Genomic DNA, 26,421 nt, shown 5'->3' with positions numbered 1-26,421 from the left:
TTAAAAAATTCTGCAAAACGTTCTGCAGAAAGCATGCTGCAGGTAAAAATGCAACAAAATCTGCACTGCTTGACAGAATCCACATCTGAGCCGCATCCTGCCGACTATTGCCCGAATTCACTGTTTTCAACAGTAGCTCAGGCGATAAGCTACCTTCTGTGGTCCGTGGAAGAACTGCAGGATTTCAGGATTTAAAAAAAATATATAAATTATGATATTGAGAATTAAAAAAAAAAATACCAAAAATCCTTAAAAGTATGTAATCATAAAAACTTGATTTGTACAAGAGTTTACTTCCTGATTACATGTTCCCTTTAAGAAGATATAAAATGTATCAGAAAACCACTTACAGTACACGACTGACAAGTCCACTTTATTGTGCATAGTATTCCAAAATGTCTGTCCAGCTGGCCAAAAAGACTCCGACACTTGGCTGTTAATATGGCAACGTGCATCAATATTGTCTTCAGATTGGGAGTTACTTTCTTTTCTTTAAGTCCTTGGATAGAATCCATCCTCTAATATACAGCATGTGATGTAACGGATGACTCTCGCTCAGTTACTAGGTCCGGCTTATTTCGTTTGGATGTTTTATATTCCATGAAACGAATGCAGTAAAATTCCTATATTCTGGCATTGGTCCAATAGATGCCATATTAGCAGAACCTTTTGGTTTGATTATGTCTTGAATGACTTAAGGTATCTGAATTAGAGTCACTAACTTGTACATTTATCGTTTGTCGTTGAGTTGCTGCAAGGCATAAAAACTGAACGACGATCATCCCGTGTGAACAGGCAGTCATTCATCTAAGAGCCACTGCCTGTTTACTGTAAATGGAGGCGGGTGGAAGAAATCTCCAGCCAGCTTAGCTTCCATTCACTGAGCGATCACCGATCCTGTGTGAAAGCATAGGAGCGATTATTACTGGGGCAACTGTTTACCGTCCCGTGTAAAAGGGCCCTAAGACACCTTAAAGGAGTTGTCTAAGAGTAAAAAGCCTCTGCTTTCTAACTGCACCACTCTTATGTAATGGAATAAGCTTAAAGGGAACCTGTCACATTAGGACCACACTGTATACTAAAGTCATAGTGCTGTTTCGGTAGATGACGGGCAGCCAGGGAATGAGTTGTTTTTTTTTTCATAGTCACCCGATTCCTGCACTGTTAGGCCTCCTTCCCACGAACGGATTTCCGCCGCGTAATTCGCGGCGAAAATCCGCTGCGTTGCCCGCAGCTATTAGGTTCTATTGAACCTAATAGCACAATGCTCACGATGCGTAATTCCACCGCGGAATTACGCACCGCGATTTCTCCCGTCCTCACCCGCAGCATGCTCTATTTTCTGCGGGTGAGGACGGGCTGTACGCACTGACGGCTTCCATTGCAGTCAATGGAAGCCGTCCGTTCACGCTATCTCCCGCTGTAACCAGCGGGAGATAGCGTGAAAAAACGCTTTCCCGCCCACCGCCGCGCGTCATATGACGCCAAATGACGCGGCCGGCCGCGTCACGTGACACGGCCGGCCGTGCACGTGACACGGCCGGTGACGCGGCGGTGGTGGGCGGTGACGCGGCGGTGGTGGGCGGGGAAGCGATTTCACGCTATCTCCCGCAGGTAAGTATAGGGGCTCTGGGGGGCGCCGTGACGGGCTTCACTGCGTAATATTACGCGGCGGACCCCGTCACGCTCGTGGGAAGGAGGCCTTAAGATTGCACCCAGTGTGAAAATCTGACTCTTTTACAGACCACCGTGCTCTCTCCTATAGACTTCTATGAGAATACCCGTGAATGGCGGTCTGAAAAAGAGTCTGATTTTCAAACAGCGCGCGATCTTAATCTTTGGATACTGCGGGAATCTGGTAGCGGGTGAGGATAACAGACACATTTCTGGAGCAGCACTATAACTTAGTTTATGACGCTGTTCTGAGGTGGCAGGTTCTCTTTTCCAGTATTGCAGTATTTACTTGGCTGGGGCTGAGCCACAATACCAAACATAACCCATGGGTAAGGGTGGCGCTGTTGAAAAGCAAAGTAGATCCTTTTTTCCCTAATTTTATACAGCCCCCTTGGTGAGTGATGGCTGACTACAGCGCACAGGCATCTGGCGCACCTTACAGAAATACCTTCAGTATGTAATAATCTGTTTGATATGTGGAGGGTTTCTAACGGTTTCAGTAGTTCTTATAGAATTTTTATTGCATTTCTTTTAGAGATCTTTCAAACAACAGCCTAGAAATCCTGGACAGAAGACTGTTTGAGCAACTACAGAACCTGACAGAGTTGTGAGTATATGAGGCTTATAGATGTTGCCTTTTAATCCATAACGCTACTGATTATACAGTAGTGATGAGGGTGGGGTTGTCACAATCTCTCATTCATGCTTATGGCTGAGAAGGAAATGTCACCACTAATAGCGCTGCACACCAAGAATGGGATTGCAATCTCTTCTTTGATTCCCCAGACAGACTACCAGACATATTGACCGTAAGCCCCTTCCCTGTTCTAGATCACCAGGGTTACTTACCTGTTGTGTCCTCAGGCAGCAGGGCCAGCGGTATAACTTTACAGCCATGACCTTGCTGACTCTATCGCAGCTTTTCTTTCCTCTCCATACCCCAGTTCCTCCTTACTTAGTCCTGTTAGATTCAGCTCCTGGCACTTTGAACCTGTCAAGCTGGCGATCTTCACTACTCACGGTCACTGAAATCTGATGTCATCCATTGACAGTGAACAGTGGAATCACCGACTTGACAGATTTAAAGCGCCAAGATCCAAATCTAAAGGGAGTCAATACTTTGGGATGGGGGGAGTAGAGCAAAAAGAAAATCTGCAATAGAGTCAGCAGGGATGTGCCTGCAAAGCTACGGTATGCAGCCTGCCCGGCTGTCCCCATGACTTGTCCTCTTTAATGGGGTTGTCACAGCTTGGCATTTCATGGCTGAGATGAGAACCCCTGGCTGTTTCCTGACCACCTTGCTGGGTATTACAGAAATTGCAGAGGCCGCAGCCTTACACTGTTTCTGTAACTCCCGTTAAAGTGATTGGAAGTAGTTCAATGTGCTATGCTGTTTCCTTAAAGCCCAATGTCCACGGCGAATCTGATTTGCGGAATTCGCATCGGTCACCTGCACAGAAGATCCACAAATCCAGTAGGGATATATGGGTGTCCGCAAGTGAAATAAAGCACCCAGAAAAAAAAACGCAGTATGATCCATTTTAGTGCGGATCCCGCGCGAACGGCTTCCATTGAAGTCAATGGAAGCCGTCCGATCCGTGGCCCGTCCGCAGTTCAATTGCGGTGGGGCTGTGGATTTTGCGGGAAAGCAGGAGTTTAAAAAAAAATGCTAAACTCCACTGCACATGTGCGGCGGCACGGCGGCCGGTGCTTCCGCACACATTCACAGCGAAGAAAAGAGAAGACCTGGACGGGTAAGTAGGAGTTCCGCAGTGTCCTCTGCCGAGAGCAGGGTTGGATTCCGCTGCAGTCTCCCGCATGTGGAAACCGATCGGCACGTGGACATGAGGCCTAACTCCCATTAACTTCAATCGGAGTTATGGAAGCAGCATAAGCGTGTCGCCTCGATGCTTTCTACAACACCCAACAAGGTGGTTGGGAAACAACAAGGTTACTCATCTTAGCCATAAAATGTTGTGAATGGAATATCCCTTTAAATCCATCTCTGCCGTAGACCACCAGGGATTGTGACGTTAAGCATTTCTGTGTTCTAGATCACCACGGAGGCTGACCCCATTCACTGCCCTGGACCCTTAGGCCTCCCTCACACAGGCGCTTTTTACTGCGATTAGCGCAGTGTTTTCAGTGCCGCTCTAATCACGATATAGCGCTCCTATTGTTTACAGTGGAGCCTCTCAGACAGCCACTCGATCGCGGCTCTTTCCAGCACTGCTGAGACTGTTCGATTTTTGACGTTTAGCGCACGTCATTCATGATAAGGTATGCTAAACTCCGCTGTCAGCCACAGGGAGCTGCGGATGAAAGTGAAAGTAAAATCGCAGCCGAATGCCTGTGTGAGGGAGGCCTTAGAAGTGGCGGCATTAACCTTTTCACTACCGTAGAATTCCAGTGATAGCGTAGTGACATTAACCTCTTTACTGTTCTAGACCACTAGGGATGCCAACATCACCCCTTCTAGACCACCAGGGATGCTGAAATTTAGCCTCTTCTCTGATCTAGATCACCAAGAATGCTGATAATAACCCTTTTACTGCCCTAGACAATCAGAAACCGTGACATTACCCTCTTCACTGCCCTAGACCACCAGGGATGAAAACATTAACCTCTTCTCTGCTTTAAACCACAAGGGATGCTGGCTTTAACCCGTTTGTCGCCCTAGATCAGTGGTGGCGAACCTATGGCACGCGTGCCAGAGGCTGCACTCAGAGCCTTCCCAGCTGGCACTCGCTGCCGTCCGCCGCTCACCACATTAGTAAATACTGGCTTGGGTGCCGCAGCTCCCCTGCTGGTATTTACTCAGCAGCGCTGCTAGAAGCACTGATCCTGGCGCACACTGTGATGTCAGTGTGCAGCTGGGATCCTCCTCCCCCCTCCTCTGACGTCTCCTACTTGGTTCCGCAAGAGTAGGGGAGGAGGTGTCCGGCAGCACGTCACAATGTGCTCCTGGGATCAGTGGAAACAGCGCCAAGCAGAGGAGCTGGGGGGGGGGGGGGGGGGGGGGGGGAGTTGGGTCTCAGAGGGGGGGGGGGGGGGCGCTATTGCTACAGGGGACACTTTGGGATGTCGCTATTACTACTGGCTACTGTGGGATGTCAGTATTACTACTGGGGACGCTGTGAAGTGTCACTATTACGACTGGGGACAACTGTGGGGTGTCACTATTACCGCTGGGGGCTGCTGTGGGATGTCACTATTACTACTGGGCTGATGTGGGATCTCACTATTACTACTGGGGCCACTGTGGGATATCACTATTACCACTGAGACCACTGTGTGGTGTCATTATTACTACTGGGGGGCCACTGTGGGATGTCACTATTACGACTGGGGCCACGGTGCGGAGTCATTGTTACCGCTGGGGCCGCTGTGCGGGGTCACTATAACCACCCAAGAAGCTCTGGGGGGGTTACTATTAGCACTGGGGCTGCTCTCGGGGGGTCACCCTTACTGCTGGGGCTGCTCTCGCCGGGTCAATATCACTGCTGGGATCTGTTTACACGAAGTGGAAATGCTGTAGAATGTCCTCAGCGGAAATTTCCGTGGCAAATTCCACAGCAATTCTGCATCCAAAAGAAGTCAAAATCTGCACCCAGTCTATTTTAAAACAGCCCTGTCCTTTTAGGAACGACGGAGGTAAAAATCATACGTTGTGGTAAGCCCCGCCCCCTGACATGTTGGCACTTTACAATAAATAAGTGGGTTTTGAGTTGCAGTTTGGGCACTTGGTCTCTAAAAGGTTCGCCATCACTGCCCTAGATCATCTGGGCTGTTGAACTTAACTCTTTCTCTGCCCTAGTTCACCAATAACCTCTTAATTGCCTTAGAGCACCAGAGATATTGACAATAGAACAACTATTTACCTGGACACTGTATAAAACGATTTCGATGCCAGGAAAAGTTTTGTGTTTGGCAGATAATGTGAACTGAATGAGTACTGACTATCGTTTACAGGGACCTGAGTGATAATCCATGGCTTTGCGACTGCCGTATGTCATGGCTTCCTTTATGGGCTGCTGAAAATGGGGTTAGATTGGAGCAGACGGACTTTACCCTCTGTGATGGGCCTCCCGTGGTATCTGGTCAGCCGCTACTCAATGCCTCTTTTTCCAAATCCATGTGTGGTGAGTAATCCGTCTTTAGGGCTATTCCTAAAAGAACTACATCAGTTTTCCCAATATATAATGGCCCTAGTACTCGGTAAGCACAGTAGATATGTGTGGGACATAAACCGGGACAGTGGATTCCCTCTTGGAGGCTGCACTGGGCGGCATTAAGCATAGAACATGGGAGATATAGTAGATATATTGTATAGCAGGGAAAAACTAAAGGGGCCCTTTAACATGTCGTCTTTTGCAGGAGGTGACCTAATCTTTTGTCCGCAAAACCTCTCAACTGGCAATGAATCAGTGTTGACCTTTACGCCTATCCACCTGCCTGACCCAACGAATGAGACTTGCAGTGCACAGTGCTTTGCCAACCTCTTCAGTTTCTGGACTCTTGACCCCAAACATGGTTGCGCTTGTGGTGATGCCATCTCTACCAACAAGTCTCTTCAATGTCAGGAGGCCTGCACTTCTCCGTCCCTCTTCTCTAACTGCGACCTAACAATTGTCCAAGAGGCTGCCAGCACCAAGTCATTTGCCATCTTGCAGCACTCCAAAGAAACATACAGGCTTGGGGAGTCTGTGTATTTAGAGGTCAAAGCTCCAATCCCTGTTACTCCTCTCTTATGGGATTTGGGAAATCAGATCTATAGCACCAGTGAGCTAAACATCACCCATAGGTATGCCCAGCCTGGCATCTACAACGTGACCGTGACTCTACGTCTGGGTAGCCGGGACCTTCTCATTCAAGATGAACTAAGTGTGATAGGATTGCCTGCGGAGATGCAGGTCATATGCCCAGCTCTAGTGAGAACCAATGGCAGTGTGGACGTCCAGGTGAAAGTGAGAGGTGGCACAGAGATGGAGGTGGAATCTACTGTAACATCTGAGAGCGGTGAGGAAGGTAAGCAGTGAGACGGTCTACCTAGTAGGTTTATATGCTAGGAATACATGAACAGTCTTGGGTTTGGTAGACAGACTGCATGATGAAATGCCATTTACTACATTTAGGATTTCGCACATGCTATCTGTGGCTCCTGATTTTGGCTCCAACTGGGCACTGATTTCTCCTTCAGTGCCCTGATTTATGTTGGCCTACTTGTAAAGATAGCAACCCGAATGACAACCATAAATCAGGGAATTGCCAGGATTGTAATTCCCTAATATAATATTTAAAGGGGTTGTTCCATTCAGACATTTCCTTTTTGGTTTGGGGAGGAGGGGGGTAGAGTAGGGTAGCAGCTACTAATACCACCATGATCGGCTGGTTTTGCAGGAAAAATGTAGTATTACATGGTGCCCATTCCAATAAATGGGGCACCTTGTATTTTCTGGTCGCACCATATTTGCTAGCTTGAGAGATTGCCATAGATTCTTGCTCTGGCTAATAGAAAGAGATCCCAAACAATGAAACCCCTTCTATGGTAATCGTATGAGGACAATACAGGGTTGTTACAAAGAATCTTCCTGATTTGAGCCCTTATAACTAATGTTTAATGACACTTAGATGCATAAATTTAATGTCAATGGAAACAGAAACTCAAAAAGTTTTGTGGCACAACTTCAAAAATGTTTCCCCATCTGAGGCATCAATGTGACCCCCTTTGTCACCAGACACACACGGAGCCTGTAGTCAACTTCCTGCCATTCACGTAGTAGTGTATCACTACTGGCTGATGCAATGGCTTCTGGGATGCAGATCATGGTAGGTGTAAGGGGGACATGTAGACTCTAACACTCCACTGGAGAAAAAAACACAAGATGTAAGATCCGAAGAACATAGAGGCCAAGGAACAAGTTCACTATTGTCACCACCTGCACCGCCAATCCGTCTGTTTGGTAGTCGCCTATTGGGCTCACTACTGACTTCATTGTAAAATGGGGGGCGCCATCCTGTTGCGTGAAGAACTTTGCGTGAGACTTGCACGGACGCGCGCCGCTGTTTTTAGGTTTCCATTTCCATTGATATCTTATTTCTGTATCTGAGTGTCATTGATGGTGAGATATGAGGGGTTGAAATCAGGAAGATCACCTGTAATAACCCTGTATAAATAAGCATGTATTAGTAACTCTCTACTGTATCTTGCAGTGTCCCCTGCCTGTCCACCTGGAAGTGTGGTGTATCCCGACAATAACCATTGTTACCAATTGGTATCGGAAAAAGCTGACTGGTTCGAAGCACAAAAAATGTGCCAGGTTCTAGGAAATGGGGACATGGCCGTTGTGAGCAGTCATGAGTTGCAGAAGTTTCTGGAGACGCGGGTTACCAGGTATGGTGACATGGTACCGTAGCTTTAAGACTAGAGATGACCGAGCACCCAAATGCTCAGGTCCGCGTTATTCGAGTTGAGCGTTTCGTAAAATTCGAGAGCGCTACTCGAGTAACGAACCTCATTAACTACAATGGGAGACTTGAGCATTTTTGTATGTGGGCCGCCGGGTCTCGAGCTTTTTTTTTTCTTGGTTCGTGTTCTCTCTCCCTCTCTCTTCCTCTCTCTCTCTCTCTCTCTCTCCCCCTCTCTTCCTCTCTCTCTCTCTCTCTCTCCCCCTCTCCCCCTCTCTCTCTCTCTCCCTCCCCCCTTCCCCTTCCCCCCCCCCTCTCTCTCTCTCTCTTTCTCTCCCCCCTGCCTGCCAGAAAAAAAATTTGCCATCGACGCGCGCTGCGTCGGGGAGGGGCCAAAACAGGCATGTCACAGTGGGGAGGGGCCAAAAACTGGGGCGGGGTAGAACTCGGCTTGATGCTCGTTTGAGTAACGGGCACCATCGAGTACGCTAATACTCGAACGAGCATCAAGCTCGGCAGAGTATGTTCGCTAGGCTCTATTTAAGACCTTTCATATATAATACTTCCCAAGTGAAGTGAAGTTCTTAGAAGTTTACAGGAGTTGGGGGAGGGGTGGAGCGAGCACCCCCTCGTCAGCATCTATAACGTACCCTACATAACTGATTACTCAGATTAGGGAGTAAATGGAGCGTGTGAGATTAGAAACAGTTATTGGTATTTAGTGTAATTCAATAAGTCATAAACGTTTAATTTAGTTTTGTGAAACCTGCGGTTTGCCAGCTGTAGTCTGATCGCTGATGCCAGCGTGTTCTGCCTGCTGGGTATGGTTAACGGAAAACTTCTTAATATCAATTTACCATGTAGCACAGTTCCATTCTACATAAAATGTGCGTTAACTCTGTAAATACTTTACTCATCTTGTATCAGATGATGCTTTCTTCTCCATTCACACCTAAAGCTAAATTCTACTTACCAGGTACACGATCCGAGGTAACCAACTAGCCTGCTATAAGACGAGCGTATTTTAGTTCTGCATTTGGTCCATGTTTTGCGGACCACAATACAGGCTAATGTAAGTCTATGTATCTATTCACATGGCCGTATTTTTTGCTGCCCGTTTTTCAAACGCAGCATGACATATTTTTGCCTCTGTATTGGTATTATTTTCTGTTGGGCAAATACGGATTAGTATTTGCCAAGTAGACAATAAAGCCAATGACCGTAAATACGGAGGCAAAAACTGATCACAAATTGATGAAATGTTAATGACAGGGGTTGTAATGTCATATATAACACGTAACATAGTATATAAGGCTGAAAAAAGAGACATGTCCATCCAGTTTAGTCTATTACCCCCCAATGTTGATCCAGAGGAAGGCAAAAAAAACCCCAATGAGTTGGAAGTCAGTTTTCTTCAGGGGAAAATAATTCCTTCCCGAATCCAATTGGTAATCAGAATAATCTCCGGGTCACCGACCCTTCTGAAGTAGTAAGTGATTATAACATATAATATTGTATCGCTTGAGAAAGGTGTCCAAGCCCCTCTTGTACTCTTTTATCGAGTTCGCCATCACCACGTCCTCAGGCAGAGAGTTCCATAGTCTCACTGCTCTTACAGTAAAGAACCCTCTTATATGTCTGTGTAGAAACCTTCTTTCTTCTAGACATAGAGGGCGCCCCCTTGTTACAGTCACAGTCCTGGGGATAAACAGATGATGGGAGAGATCTCTGTATTGTCCCCTGATATATTTATACATAGTTATTACGTCCCCCCTCAGCCGTCTTTTTCCTAAACTAAATAACCCCAATTTTCATAACCTCTCTGGGTATTGTAGTCCGCCCATTCCATTTATTACTTTAGTTTCCCTCCTTTGAACCCGCTCAAGCTCTGATATGTTCTTCTTGAATACCGGTGCCCAAAACTGTCCTGAATATTCCATGTGTGGTCTGAACAGTGACTTGTAAAGAGGAAGAACAATGTTCTCATGTGCCTCTAGACCTCTTTTAATGCCCCCCATAATCCTATTTGCCTTCGCAGCAGCTGCCTGACACTGGTTGCTCTAGTTAAAGGGGTTGTCCCGAGGCAGCAAGTGGGTCTATACACTTCTGCATGGCCATAATAATGCACTTTGTAATGTACATTGTGCATTAATTATGAGCCATACAGAAGTTATAAAAAGTTTTATACTTACCTGCTCCGTTGCTGGCGTCCTCGTCTCCATGGTGCCGACTAATTTTCGCCCTCCGATGGCCAAATTAGCCGCGCTTGCGCAGTCCGGGTCTTCTTCTTTTCTGAATGGGGCTCCGTGTAGCTCCGTGTAGCTCCGCCCCGTCACGTGCCGATTCCAGCCAATCAGGAGGCTGGAATCGGCAATGGACCGCACAGAAGCCCTGCGGTCCATGGAGACAGAGGATCCCGGCGGCCATCTTCAGCAGGTGAGTATGAAGACGCCGGACCGCCGGGATTCAGGTAAGCGCTGTGCGGGTGGTTTTTTTAACCCCTGCATCGGGGTTGTCTCGCGCCGAACGGGGGGGGGGGGTTTAAAAAAAAAAAAAACCCGTTTCGGCGCGGGACAACCCCTTTAAGCTTACAATTAATTAAAATCCCCAAGTCCTTTTCCTTGTCAGTGTTCCCCAGTGGTTTCCCATTTAGTGTGTAATGGTGACATGTATTTCCTCTGCCCATTTGCAGAACCTTACATTTATCAGCATTAAGCCTCATTTACCACTTTTCTGCCCTCAACTTATCCAGACCCTTTTACAACCAACTGTATTCTGTCCCCTCTTGTGTTAATTATAGTATCAGTGTTTCTGGTGGTGCAGTGCACCACACAGCTCTGCTACATGCACGTCGCACACACTGCTACATACATTGTTCATCCCATACAACAGGGACCAGAAGCAGCACAGCACTGGAGATAAAGGACCTGTGATGACCTGTGATGACGTCACTGTCATGCTCCACCCCTGATCACATGATGGTGACACTCATCCCGAGAGAATGAAGTACATTCTCCACCCCTGATCACATGATGGTGACGTTATCAAAGGTCCTGCATCCTTGTGCAGATTATCGGCTGACTACAAACCACCTGCAGCATCAGTTGCTATGGAATACTAACGAACACCTAGCCAGACAGCAGCCGTGTGCTTACAGGACCTGTGATGATGTCACCATCATGTGATCAGCGGTAGAGCATGTAACTCCCTCACTGGGGATGAAGGATCTTTGATGACGTCACTGTCACGTGATTAGGGGCGGAGCATGTAAGTCACTCACAAACCCACGCACTCACGGACGGACAGGTCATTGTTAGTAGTTTTATTTAAAAGATTAGGGCCCAGTACTGCCCCCTGTGGTACCCCACTAGTAACAGTGACCCAATTAGAGTATGTATCTATATTACAGATCCGTATAACGGATGTGTGTAATACGCTTGTCTGAAATCGTTCTTAAAGGGATTTTCCAGGACTTTAAAAAATTGACAGACTTTGAATTGTGTTAAAGAAAGAAAACAGGCAAACTCACCTACTCCGGCGGCTCCCCGTCCAGTGCCAGAACTTGGAAGAAGCAGCCCAGCGATCATCACATGCTGTTCAATGCATATGATTGCTCAGCCAGTCTTCAGTGGGGATTCTTCCATGGCCACTGAAGCCTGTAATTGGCTGAGTGGTCACGTACATAACGAACATGATCACCAGCCTGCTTCTTCTGGGTTCCAAGCTGCAGACATGGGGCTCCAATGCCGAACAGGGAGCCGCTGGAGTAGGTAAGTTTTCCCATTTTCTTTCTTTCTACAAAATTCTAAGCCTGTCATTTCTTTTAAGTCCCCTTCAAAGTGCTTGTCAAGGGAGGCAGAATCCTTATCCAGACCTCCGGTGCCAGAAACTCCACTTCCAGTTCGGTTCCAGCCCCAAGTTACATGATATGTACTAAATAAGCCAGGATGTTCTCTGTCACAGCTGATGCAAAGAAAGGGGCTGGCTTAAAGGAGATGTCTCGAGGAAGCAGTTAATTTTTTTTTTTGCCCAGTCCCCCCCATTAAACACACATTACTAAGCCCCCCTGTAAATGACATTTCTAGCTGGTTCGTACTTACCGTTCCAGCGTTTCAGCAAGTTATAAAAGTTTCCTCAAGATGGCCGCCGGCTCTTTCCCAGTCGCTCGCTGCAGCCCGACGTGCGCGCTCCCGAGACGCCGCCAGCTGTGTCTCCATGGCAACCGGACGCATCGCAGCCGCCGACCAGACGCCCCGCAGCCGCCGACCAGACAGCAGGTAACCGGCGCTAGCCCCCGGCTCCCCAGCGCTAGCCCCCCCGGCGCAGCGACAGCCCCCCCGGCCTAGCGACAGCCCCCCCCATCGCAGCGACAGCCCCCCCGGCCTAGCGCTAGCTCCCCCGGCGCAGCGACAGCCCCCCCCGGCCTAGCGACAGCCCCCCCGGCCTAGCGCTAGCTCCCCCGGCGCAGCGGCAGCCCCCCCCGGCCTAGCGACAGCCCCCCCGGCCTAGCGCTAGCTCCCCCGGCGCAGCGGCAGCCCCCCCCCCCCGGCGCAGCCCGGCGCAGCCCGGCGCAGCGGCAGCCCCCCCCCCCCCCCCCGACCCATCACTTACCTGGGAGGCTTCTCGGGGCGGCTGGGCTGGGCTGGGCTGGGCTGGTCTGGTCTTCTCCGCTGGGCAGCTCCAGTTTCTGCACCTTCCTCTAACAGAGGATGGTGCAGAATGGCCGCTTCAGCGCGCTCCCGAGCAGTGACAGCTCGTCTGCGCATGCGCAGAAGAGCTGTAGCGGGGAGCACACTGAAGCGGCTCGTGCTGAATGGAGAAGACCGGACTGCGCAAGCGCGTCTAAAAAAGCAAGCTGCCAGCGAATTTAGACGGAACCATGGAGACGAGGACGCTAGCAACGGAGCAGGTAAGTGGAATAACTTCTGTATGGCTCATATTTAATGCACAATGTACATTACAAAGTGCATTAATATGGCCATACGGAAGTGTATAACCCCACTTGGTTTCGCGAGACCACCCCTTTAATTATTAAGATGATTGGAACAGCCAGTGTCCCCCGAAGACGTGATGAGCACAGCATTAATAGCACGTGACCCCAATGTTAGAACTGGGCTAGAAGTGGAGCTTCCGACACCGCAGGAAACCCCTTTAAGTCACATCTATGACAAAGGGGTGGAGCTAATCTGTTTTTTTCGAAGGGGAACCAACAGAATAAAGAAAGCAGCTATGGTTATGATTGGAGGAAACTACAAATAAAGCTTTTTTTTTTTTACAAATTCACTCAACTTTTTTTTAAACCCCATGAGCACTCTTGGTCTCAGATACATGTTTCATAGTGAGAGAACTAGATTGGGTAAAATACCAGGGGATTTCCTAGACTGTTGTATCCACCTCTCAGGACTAGAATTATACTCCTTTTCCAATTTTGGATACGAACAAGAATGTTTTCATCTGCTGACAGCAAGCAGAGATCTTGAAATGAGGAAGAATTGAACCTTATAGTGTATTTGAAAGTTGCCGTTCTTTACGCCATACAGCGATTCAAACCACAAAATCCATTTAAAGGGATGATTAAAAAACATGGCCGCTCTCTTTAGCGCTACACCTGTTCATGTACTGTCTCTGGTATTGCCATTGGAAATGTATTGGGCTGAGCCGCAATACCACACACAACCTGTGGACAGTTGTGGCACTGTTTTTTTTTTCTTTTATTGAAAATTGAGCTGTTTTTCTAATCTTACCCTACCCCTTTAAGAGGAAGGCGGAAATCATTTATGTCTTGTTGATGCATGGAACCTTTACAAAGTATGCAGTGTATACCCATATCCCATATAATCCGTGCAGAAATTGGCAGTATCACCCCCTAACAGCTATCCTATGACCTACTGAAGGGTCGGAGTTCTATAAATGCGTGTCGGTGTACTTAGCTCCACTTGCTGGATCTGTGAGGCTGGGAGCTTTGTAAACCTAGAATAACAGAATCTTTCTAGCTCCAGCTGCGAGTCGCCAGCAGATATTGATATAACGCTTCGGCCGGTTTACGCCGTTCTAGCGGGGTAATATTTATTTATAAGCACCTCTGGGGGGGTCCGTCAGTGAATGAATCTTTATGTCCAGGGCGTTTTGTCCATTATTTGCTCTGTCTCAGGGGCAGGACGGAGATCAATGTGTAATTTCCTCCCGAGCAGCCAGCCAGCTCCTGGCACTGACTCCCGTATGCACATATTCCTACAGCAGCTGTTTGCAATCCTTTCCTCGTCTCTTCTCGGGGGCCCCAAAGGCAGCTTGTTTTAACCGGTCTGTCCTTGGCAACTGAGGATGCTGGGAGAGGAAACACATGTGTAGCCTGAACATCTATACCAGGCCCAGCTCTTAGATTTTATCATTCCTGCGTAATAGAAGATTACAGATAGGAAATTAACATGGTGAATGCACCGAAAATCCCCATAAAGGGTCCGACGTTTCATCGCAAGTCCATATAGTGAGGACCAGCTATCTATCGACTTCCACTGTAGATTGTACATCTGTGGGGGACGGCCAATCGTCCACCGATGGGAGGAAAGGGATCCTGACGGTTGGGATTGTTCCTGTTCATTCCCATTGTTTTACCCTGAGGGTTGATGTTCTGCAAGTAGAGTAGAAATGGGTTGAGGACAGGCAGAGTAGGAGGTTTTCTAGGGCGCCATTGAAGGGGATGGGATGTAGCCAGTATCAGGTGACATACAATGGGGGAAATTGAAAGTGTTACACCCAGAAGGAATTGGTGGAATTTGGTAGATATGTACCGTCATACCCAGAATAAATGATAGAAAATTGGAAGGACTCAGACAAAGTGTATTACTGTTGGTACGGGTCTCAGTAAGCAGTGTGCCCACCATGAGCTCCTAATACACTCTTAGATCCTTGCAGGCATTGAATCCATAAGTGATAGGATATCTTGTTGGGGTCTCTCCCTGCCTGTATGACTTGTTCAGTCAGTTGTAGTACAGTTTGTTGCGGGTGTTCATGTGCCATAATCTGGGCACCGTGTGGGCCAATCCATGGTTCTGATACCTTGCAGGATTTGTCGTGTGATGGCTGCAGTATGTGCATGGGCATTGTCCTGTTGGAAGATACCATTTTGTATGGTGTTCATGAAGGGTGTACCACTCTGCCCGCATTCTGACGGACAGTCATTGTGCCACCAACCACCAACTCAATCCTGCTGTCATAACATATTGCCCCCCAAACCATGACGCCAGGACCTGTGTGGTGCTCGGAAATCACAGCAGGATTGCCCCTTTATCCAATATGCTGATGGAGATATTGATGATTATCACTTTTCCCCAGACATAATCAGGACTCATCCACTGTTCTCCATTCATGTGTCCAGCTGCGTCTAGCAGCACACCAGGTTAGTCGTTGCTGGCATTAGGTTAACAGAACTCGCTGCATGGGGGTCCAAGAATGCAACCCAGCTTCAAGCAGTTGGGTTACAATTATTTGTGGGGTGACTCTGACTCCAACCACTGCTAGGGTCTGTGCTGCCGTCGCCTGTCTATCAGCAAGTGCCATCCACATCATTTGTCGGTCTTCACATGGCTCTGTCCTTCTGCGTGGACCTGTGCCAGGTCTGCGAGTACTGGGGCTGCCCAGTGCCCACTGAGTAACCGCTCTCAGTACTGACATTACACTACGGCCAGTCATGCGGGGGATTTTGCAATATGATGCCCCCATTTCAAACATGTATATTATGTAACCTCTCTCACAGTCAGACATTTGAATGTTCAGAGTTCGAACTCTACAACTTGGCATACCTGGTCACCGAAATCTGTGGGCAAAAAGGACCTTCTTACATAACTCACTCTACCACTTATGCAGAATGCTCCATTGTTCTAGTTTATAACAAAGGGCCTGGTAATTTGCCTACTAGTACACGGACTTCATCCAGCTTTTAATTATTCAGTAGCCTTCATATGGAGAGACTTCCATCCAAGTTTCATTCCACCAGTGTAGATTAGAAAAGTGACCCAACAGATACTACTACAGTTATGTGCACGTCTATGGGAGGGCTGCAGGTGGGGGGCAACGGGGAGTGTGCATTGTAAATAGCAATGCCAGGGATTAGGTGAGGGGGTGCAGAGGTAACACAGCAGTAACTGGAAGCTTCAGAGTCCTATTGTACGATAGAACCCTTAGTTATTTTTAGTATTGATCATAATTCTCCTCATATTGGAAACGGGTCTTTAAGCTGCTTAAAGGTCCTTTTACCCACCATGATGATCAGGCACTAACTTTTGTTGGAACGGTCATCAGACAGTGTGAAGCTGCGCGATCAGCCTACGAATACAAATACTTGTTCATTGGATGATTGCAATTTTTGTGCAAGTGAAAAAAAATGATTGTCAACTGCACATTTTCCCATGTAAACGGTGGATGCACTGATGACACGATGATGATACCGTATGAGGTATGAACGATCGTATTTGCAGCATCCGCTTGGGTAATGGCCATTTCACCATGAGACGATCTTGTTGATTGTTACTTGTCAAATGGTTGCTATTTGCCCACGTGAAAGGGTCCTAGGGGCTTAGGGCCAGGGTGCAATCAGAGTCTCTGCGCTACTTATGGTTAAACCCCTGAGGGGCAATTAAAGGGGGTTTTAAGGTCTCAGATATTGATGACCTATCCTCAGGATAGCAAAAATAGTATAAAGAATGAGGCTACGTCAATGTTGGAGATGAAAACATTAAACCTTTATTTCTCCATGTCTTTAAAGATAAAGCTACATTTCGACCTGCATTTGGTCTTTATCAAGCTCACTATGACATACATAACATGACATTATATAGAGATGCACATTTGGTAAAACACCAATCACCACATGATACACCCCCAACATTAATTAAAATACAACACAGGTGAGTGCCCCACATTGAAGGTTAATCAGGAGTGCCTACGCTCCAGGTGTCGCTCCCACGGCCAGGTTAGCTTGTATTAACTATATTGTCAATAAGGTGTGTGTGTTTGGTAAGGGGGGTATATTCTAGAACCCCTGTCTTGGACACCAGTAGGTCTCCAAATTCTCCATCTCATACACACAAGGACAAAGATAATAGGAAGCCAAATTAAAGGAGTATTGGCCAACTTGGATGTTTATGCCATATAGCATATGCTATAAAAGTCTGATAGATGCAGCTCCCATCCCGGGAACTTGCACCTATGTGGAGAACAGGGGTCTTTGTACCTCTGACCTTTCTGGTTCGATGAAGAATAAATATAGAACTGGCCATGCATGTGTGCGACTCTCTCTATTCACTTCTGTGGAAGTTACACGATATACCATAAAGTCCAAGTTGGGGTATTCCTAACCACTATCACTATGTTTTTAACGTATTAGTACTATCTTGACGTTGACGCTATCTTCCTCTTGCTCTTCTTTAAGTGGTCTGGAGGTATGGATAGGATTCAATGACACCAGAAGTGCAGAATCCCTCCCTCCGGGGAAGCGGTTTGACCTGGAAAGCTGCCAGAACTGGCTCCCGGGGCAGCCCGAGCCATCCCAAGCAGATCGCTGTGTGAGAATGGGACCCAATGGGGTGTGCAACACCGACCTCTGCAGCTCAAAACACAGCTACGTGTGTGAATACAAGCCGCAAGGTACGTGCCATTCACAGCCTCTGGGTAACTGTGAGACATTATATATAAAGCAATATGTGCATGTAATAATCCTATAATAAGTCTGCATGCAGCGCCTCTGCAGGCAGAATAATGCATCACAGCCTGTTCATAAAGGCTCATTGGAGCTGCATTGCTTAAATAGAAGGGATTTTTTTGGCAGACTGGCAATACACAGTATACTTTTTTGATAAAGGAAGATTAGGTACCTCATTATTATCAATATGAAAAGCGTTGGAGTGGTAGTAGGGGTGTCAAGTAATGAACCAATAATGGTTTTGTGTGGGACCAATCACTTAGGAAGTTCTGTGTTGTAGAGTCAGACCAAAGCTATCATTGTTGCTGGCCTTAGGTACATGCAACCCGTACGGTCACGCAGGGCATCGGTCACCAGCTTGTAGGTGGGGCACCAGGCAGAAGTAGGCTGGGTGCAATCGTCCCTTCTTAGGATCACCCGGCCAGATGATCTTCCTCTGAGGCAGCATCTTGTGGAGCTACATGACTAGGCTGAACTAGTTGGACATAAGTCTCTTTTCAGCCTAACAAACTATGTTACTATGATTCAACCTCCTGCTGGCTCTGTCTCTTGCCCTCTGAGAGGCTGCTGTCTGCCCGTCGGTGCCCCACAACACAATCACTTAGTTTTGCCACTGTATTTATATTATCAGTAGTATTGGTTCTGTGACTGTATTTATGTTATAGACTTAGTTCTGGTATTGTATCTATGTACTGAGGTTGATTTGTACTGTATTTATGTTATGAGCTTGATTCTGATGCTGTATTTATGTACTGAGCGTCATTCTGTTGTGGTGTTTATGCTATGGATTTCGTTCGGGTGCTGTATTTATGTACTGGGCTTGGTTATTATGGTGCTATATTTAAGTTCTGAGTTTGGTTCTGATGCTGTATTTACATTTTCAGCTTGGCTATGGTGCTGTAGTTATGTACTGAGCTTGGTTCTGGTGCTGTATTTATGTACTGAGCTTGGTTCTGGTGCTGTATTTATGTACTGAGCTTGGTTCTGGTGCTGTATTTATGTTGTGAGCTTAGTTCTGGTAAAGTATTTATTCATTGAGTTGTTCTGGAGTGGATATGCAGCTCTTACTGCTTTGTGCACAGGAGGAATACAGACAGGCTGCTTATTAGTGCTTTATGTATGGTATATAGTTTTTTTTTCTTTTGATGGATGTGCCAAAAAAGAATTCCACAGAGGGTGCCATCAAAGCCTAGACCTGTAGTGGCCATCACCAATATAGATATAAAATCATCATTACTCATTTAAGATTGAATCATTGCGGTGATAGGATTTGAGGATGAGCAGAGACTGATGGGAGTCTCGCTGCTAGGACCCTCACAATCAGCTGTTTTAACCCTATGAAGCTGCCACAGAGTGCCGTAAAGAATAAATACATGGTGTCCATTGAAAGCAAGGGGCTATTCTTTTAATACAACAACAACTTTGGTCCTTCAGAGATGGAGCATGACTCCACTCAGCCCAAGAGTGTGACCCCTAAGTTAGGAGAGTTCTCCTCATACTTCAGATAGGTTGTCTAAAGTCATTAGTCTCGGTCATCTCTACTGATACTGTCTTTCTTCCAGCTCTTACTCTAAACGCTGAATACTTCATTGTGGGATCTTCGGTTTTTGACACCAACTGGCCCCTGGGGAATTTGTCAAGAGTGGAGAATGTGTCGTCTCCTGATGATGAGGAGGTGGAGGTAGGTACAAAACTGAGGACCTACATCTGTCTTAACCCACCCTATTTTCCCCTCATACTGCACTGGCTGTGTCTAATTTGCAAGCCGGAAGACCAGGGTGGGCAATTCTGTGTTAATTCTGACATTGAGCTGCAGCATGTAGTAAAGTGGGAGGGCAGATTGGAAAATATTTGTATCTATAAATTTTGCTTCACAACCTCAGGAGGTGGGGGTTGTAGTTTGGAGGAGCAGTTGTTGTTGTGTACACAGTGACTCCACCAGCAGAATAGTGATTTCAGCTTTGGAGTATAATACAGAATGTAACTCAGGATCAGTACAGGATAAGTAATGTATGTACACAGTGACTCCACCAGCAGAATAGTGAGTGCAGCTCTGGAGGATAGTATAAGATGTGACTCAGGATTAGTACAGGATAAGTAATGTATGTACACAGTGACTCCACCAGCAGAATAGTGAGTGCAGCTCTGGAGTATAATATAGGATGTAACTCAGGATCAGTACAGGATAAGTAATGTATATACACAATGACTCCACCAGCAGAATAGTGAGTACAGCTCTGGAGTATAATACAGGATGTAACTCGGGATCAGTACAGGATAAGTAATGTATGTACACAGTGACTCCACTAGCAGAATAGTGAGTGCAGCTCTGGAGTATAATACAGGATGTAACTCAGCATCAGTATAGGATAAGTAATGTATGTACACAGTGACTCCACCAGCAGAATGAGTGCAGCTCTGAAGTATAATACAGGATGTAACTCAGGGTCAGTACAGGATAAGTAATGTATGTACACAGTGACTCCACCAGCAGAATGAGTGCAGCTCTGAAGTATAATACAGGATGTAACTCAGGATCAGTACAGGATAAGTAATGTATGTACACAGTGACTCCACCAGCAGAATAGTGAGTGAAGCTCTGGAATATAATACAGGATGTAACTCAGGATCAGTACAGGATAAGTAATGTATGTACACAGTGACTCCACCAGCAGAATAGTGAGTGCAGCTCTGGAGTATAATACAAGATGTAACTCAGGATCAGTACAGGATAAGTAATGTATGTACACAGTGACTCCACCAGCAGAATAGTGAGTGCAGCTCTGGAGTATAATACAGGATGTAGCTCAGCATCAGTATAGGATAAGTAATGTATGTACACAGTGACTCCACCAGCAGAATGAGTGCAGCTCTGAAGTATAATACAGGATGTAACTCAGGATCAGTACAGGATAAGTAATGTATGTACACAGTGACTCCACTAGCAGAATAGTGAGTGCAGCTCTGGAGTATAATACAGGATGTAACTCAGGATCAGTACAGGATAAGTAATGTATATACACAGTGACTCCACCAGCAGAATAGTGAGCGCAGCTCTGGAGTATAATATAGGATGTTACTCAGGATCAGTACAGAATAAGTAATGTAATGTATATGTAGATTAATTCTGTATAAGTTCTATAATGGAGTGTGAACATATATTATTTTGGTAGACACACTGATTATCTCTGTTTCTTCTTGATATCAGGTGCTGATCTTCTCTGAGTTCAGGTTTACACAGACTATCTACTTATCAGCTCTAGAATTTGTGACTGAGGTTCTGGAAGAGTCTGTCCAGATGAGGTTCCAAGTATACACCCCGAGTACAGTGCAAGGTAAGAGACCAAACAGGTGTAACTTCTAGCCATAGAGGTGCCATGTACTAAGCTTGTTCTATTAAAGTAGTTGTTTAATGAAAACAACCCTGTCCATATGTTGTATTAGAGCATGTGGACATCACTGACATCCGACTACAAGCTGAAAGGGGCATCTGATCTGGTAGACCTGAGCCATCCATGGTTGGCAATGCATATACATTCTCCTTTTTCACCTGGCTGGCTGTGGCTTTCTCCTGCAAAATCATTTGGACTCGCAGTAATCAGTTGATCACCATATCAGCTTCAATCTAAAAGGAGTTGTCTCTGATGAGTCTTTGATGAGACAACCTCTTTAAGTGCACCAATAGTTGAGATATAGCAAGTATATTGACCAGAGGGGCTGTTACTAAAGACCCTTTTACACAGGGTTACTGGAGTGCCCATAGAGCCGTCCCAGCGATGATCGCTCCTTTGCTTTTACACAGGAGCAGTCATCCCTCAGTGATTGGTGGCGGAGTGGGCAGGAGATCATTCTGGCCCACCCGGTCACAAGCCCAACTGCACACAACTGGCACCATTTTACCAGAGACATGCTGAAAAGCTGTCTTAATGTCATAGAACTAGTTCTTCAGCTTTCAGCATCTGCTAAAGAGCAGCTCCAACTTTTGCATATGATTTTGGGCCCAGATCGCCACTGACCTATCAACCCATGTCATGGTTGCTGAGAACCCACGGCGTGGTCCCTGAGGGCAGGACTTAGGGTTGCAGAGATCTTACGTTAAGGTCTATCATCTCCGTAGTGTTGCAAAGGGTTGTAAGAAACTGGGAATGTAATATAAAAGTTTGATCTCTCTCCTTAATGGCCATGGCTCACTTGCAGCAAGTCCGGGGGCCCATCTAGCCTTTGCTTCTTGTTACAAAGAGGCCTTTGGCCCACAAGGCATTGGGTGCAGCCCTATACCACTGCGTATGTATAATCATGTCTGAGTAGTATAACATCCAAATGGCTCCTATTGGACACGAGTCCATCTTTCTATTGCCATGCACCTGCATGCAATGAACAGAAGATAGTGATTTTGGCTGACAGCAAACTTGAGCAACTTCATCCAAAAGTAGAGTAGCTAGAAATTGTGGAAAATTGACCAAAGTATGTGGTTATCATGGAGACGGCACAAAAACACAAAAATAACTCCCTGTTCTGTTTGCTGTGGAAACGATTATTTGCGTTTTTGGGAGCGTCCATACTTACTGTCAGGGCGTGGGTATACCACGGTGCCTGTGTTATAATCATATGGCTAAGTCTGGGGCCCATCATTCATCCTAGATGGGCATATGCGATGGGTGTAGTCATTTATAATCTATATTAAGAGCACAGTTAACCCTGTATGCCTAGAGATGTAGCAGAGCCATTGTGGTAGTAGAATTTATTATCAGCTGTGGATTTAGGATGTAGGACTGCAAGTCAACCTACTGCCTTATATCACCCCAGAGAGTTATCACTGGGGGGGAAATGTACAACCCCAAAGAATTAATTCAGATCTGTTAGATCTGTAGGTCAGTATAGCCGTAGGTATGTTGGTCTGTTTGAGGTCTGCTATACAGGGATAGACAGACAGACAGACATGAGATTAGATAGATGTGAGATTACATACAGATGAATTTAGATAGAGATAGATATGAGATAGGTAGGTAGATAGATATGAATTTAGATAGATATATAGATAGATTATAGTTTATATATATAGATATAAGATAGATATGGGATAGGTAGAAATCCTGTTTCCCTGAAAATAATCCCTAACGAGATTTTCCAGGATTTTTGAGGATGTAAAATGATTTTCCAGGATTTTTGAGGATGCTTGAAATATAAGCTCTAGTCCAAAATTAAGCCCTGCTTGCAGTTAATAAAAAAGTTAATTTAAATTGTGTCCAGGCAGCTATACATGTAAAAAAGGGAAATCTTTTTGAGCAAAAATTAGTATAAGACACTGTCTTATTTTTAGGGAAACTGGGTAAATATGAATTTAGACAGATAAATAGATATGAGATTAGATAGATATGAGGATAGATAGATAGATAAGAGATTTGATTGATAGATATGAGAGAGAGAGAAATGAGATTAGACAGATAGATTGATATGAGATAGATTAATGATAGATAGATAGATAAGAGATTTGATAGATAGATAGATAGATAGATAGATAGATAAGAGATTAGATAGATAGATAGGAGGTAGATAGATAGATAAGAGATTAGATAGATAGATAAGAGATTAGATAGATAGATATGAGATAGATAGATAAGAGATTAGATAGATAGATAGATAGATATAAGATAGATTGATATGAGATTAGATATATGGATAGATATGTGATAGATAGATAGATAGATAAGAGATTTGATAGATAGATGGATAGATAGTTATGAGATTAGATAGATAGATAGATATGAGATTAAACAGATAGATAAGTATGAGATTAGATAGATAGAGATGAGATAGATACATTTTACAACATAGTTACAAGATAGAGAGATATGAGGGAGTTAGATATGCGATAAGTGGATACATATATGTATATAAATATATATAGATAAATGGATAGATATCAGATAGATATAGATTGATGGATAGCTATAAGGTAGGTGGATAGATATGAGATTGTCTGTCTGTCCAGCTTCTTTATATGATCTACTTCTGCCCTGTAGATATAGACTGTTGCATTCAGTCGGTGAGTCATTTTATGCCATAGACTAGGTTGTGTCTAGACAAGGGCTATAAAGAGGCAGGATCAGTTTGCACTTCCTTGTAGGGGTAAACCCTATCCCAAGTCGTCTGTCCTAGTAGATGTAAGGAGGACGGATTATTCCTGATCTTCACCGTGTTATTATGTATTCTTCTGACTTTTCAGTCTTCGATTCTTACGACCCTGTTTTCTATCTGCAGATTGTCTACTTAAAAGTCCAACTTCCCCAAGTACCCCCCTGCCCAGCAACGAGAGTCTTCCCGAGTGTGATGAAGATCTGGAGTCATCAAATTACACAAACAGCAGTTTACCGGTGGAGAGTGGCTGCTTTCCTGCCAATGAATCTACCATCTCTGCCACCTCATTGCCAACCCAGTCCAATAGCAGTCTTCCTAGCTTTGTTCTGTTGAAGGAATATCTCTTCATAATACCTCCGGGAAATGCCACACAGTATTTGGTAATGTTATAACACTCCTCTGTTATTCCTCCTGTAAATGTATTTCTACATTTATAACTGGGTGTTGCCATTTCTTTTTATTAGGGGTGTGATCAACACTGATTGCACAGTGTGAAATTACGCCCCATTAACAAGAGTCACATCCAGTTGTCAAAACTTTCATATATTTCTGCAAAGGTTTTTAAGGAGGAATCCATGTGGAAAAATCGGTGTCTGTTTCTGCCCTATGAACATACCCTAATAATGTTCTTCCCGGGCCCTGGCTTAGCCAAGATTTCAAGTTCTCCTTACCTTGGAGGGAGATTTCTCATTTGCTCATTGCCGCCCCTTTTATCTCCCTTGCATGAGTTAAGAAGATGAGTGGGGGAAGGGCATTGACAACTTCTCTGAGCACATTTCAGAATCAGAAGAATATTTGTCACTTCTCATTTGTCCATCTGCTTTCTGAACGTACTTTACACGGTGTGACAGCCAGTCCAGCAACTATTGCTCCTGTGATTTTGTACAGGACCGATAATCTGTCAGAGAATAGAGGTAGAGCGGGTCTGAGATCTCTTCCGGCCATCCGCCTCTATTGACTCCTGCCAACAATGAGCGAGTATTTGCTCGCTAGTCGTTTTGTTTCAGCTGAAATGGAACGACTAGCGACTACTGAGTGACTTCTTGTTCAATGCCGTTTCGGAGGCTGTGTGTACGGGGCCAACAGTTGCCTATAATGGCTTGTTTGAGCAATTATTGGGTCGACTATCAACTGTGTAACAGTACCTTTAGGCTACATTCACACTAGCATCTGTTTTTCTTGTGATGGCTCCTAGTCATTCCTATAAGGAATTTTTCCTATCTGACTTGCCCTTTAATGATGATAATCTGGTATTGCTGGTTAGAAGATTCATTGGATTTCTTTTTATTGCCTTTCAGGCATCTCTGGAGGATGTGAGTGTTGAGGTGCAACCAGACTCCCTCATTGTGGTCCAACATGATGCACCATCCAAAACGTTTCTACATTGCCACTCTTCCACATCCTACCACGTTATTCACCAGCAGAGTTGGATGAACTGTATTCCTGGGGAGCACCTTGTAGGATTGTTGCTCAACAGAACAGAAAATGGGCCCAGTAAAGTAGATGGTGGAGCATCTTGCTCCATAAGAGTCACTGGCACCACTGAAGAAAGTTCTCCTCTTATTAGCCATCAACCAAATAGTGGTCTCAGACACCCTGGAATATACGCCGTCCTGGCAAGGTTCAGCAACCATCTGTTTGAAGCTACTCACTCTTGTACCTTCACTGTTGTGTCTCCGGTTTCAGGCTTGAAAGTGATCTACCCAATCCTGCAGGAGAAGATCTACTACGTCGCTGTCAATTATACTGTTCTGGTTCTAAAACTCCTCACAGGATCCAATGCTACAGCTTATTGGATTGGCACCAACCAGAGCTGGAGCTTTGGGCAAGCATGTCCGTCAGTGATTTCTTCCCGCAACCCAGAGTGTGATGCAGTAAGAGGTGAAGTTTCTTATGCTGAGATCAATCTGAAGGGTCTCGAAAAAGAAGGCATGGAAGTTGTAATATTAGTAAAAAATGAGATAAGCTCAGAAAATATAACTATTCAAGTAAAAATGGAGGAACCCATCAGAGGACTGAGCATCAGCCCGTATCCCCAGGAGAGGGTTCTGGTCAACACCCGGGTGGTAGGTTGCAATTCTATATATTTTTGTTAGTCTAGCTCTTTTAGGGGTTGTTCAGTTTAGAAAAATCAGTTTTCATACATCTTTTTAGGGGGTTTATAGACGGTTTCTTCTACTCAGGATCCTCATCTTGGCCAAAGTGGAGAGTGGTTATAAAGAGCGTCTCTCTCCCAGAGGACTTGTTCTGTCCTGCATTACAAAGACAACCAATTGTTTTGAATGAACACACGTAATGCTTCACTTCTCCTGCGGAGGTGCTGCAGGGAAACTGAATACTTACTGCCAGGTTCTTTCACAGATTACAGCTGATTAGTGGAACTCTCTCAGCAGGGAAAGAACTTTGTGAGAATCTTTTTGATAAGGGACCCTTTTTAATGAGTCAGGGGCACTAAGGACACTAAGCAACAAATCACTCCCTTGTTGGAGTGGCTTGGTTTTTAG

The 26,421-nt window shown here is 45.6% G+C and overlaps 1 protein-coding gene across 2 annotated transcripts in view; it reads left to right on the top strand.

Moving 5' to 3' along the window:
• The window catches only part of PKD1 (polycystin 1, transient receptor potential channel interacting), a 131,629-nt gene that overhangs the window by 52,511 nt on the left and 52,697 nt on the right, over window positions 1-26,421 (top strand). For both annotated transcript variants that reach the window (XM_066576567.1, XM_066576566.1), the window contains exons 2-10: window positions 2,210-2,281; window positions 5,647-5,816; window positions 6,052-6,702; window positions 7,888-8,068; window positions 17,510-17,724; window positions 19,342-19,460; window positions 20,988-21,114; window positions 24,041-24,297; window positions 25,216-25,983. In XM_066576567.1, coding sequence (XP_066432664.1) covers window positions 2,210-2,281; window positions 5,647-5,816; window positions 6,052-6,702; window positions 7,888-8,068; window positions 17,510-17,724; window positions 19,342-19,460; window positions 20,988-21,114; window positions 24,041-24,297; window positions 25,216-25,983 — 2,560 coding nt within the window. The remainder of the gene's footprint in view (window positions 1-2,209; window positions 2,282-5,646; window positions 5,817-6,051; window positions 6,703-7,887; window positions 8,069-17,509; window positions 17,725-19,341; window positions 19,461-20,987; window positions 21,115-24,040; window positions 24,298-25,215; window positions 25,984-26,421) is intronic.

Source organism: Eleutherodactylus coqui, chromosome 8, assembly GCF_035609145.1.
Source record: "Eleutherodactylus coqui strain aEleCoq1 chromosome 8, aEleCoq1.hap1, whole genome shotgun sequence".
Lineage (NCBI taxonomy): Eukaryota > Metazoa > Chordata > Amphibia > Anura > Eleutherodactylidae > Eleutherodactylus > Eleutherodactylus coqui.
This window is presented reverse-complemented; position numbering and strand designations above follow the sequence as displayed.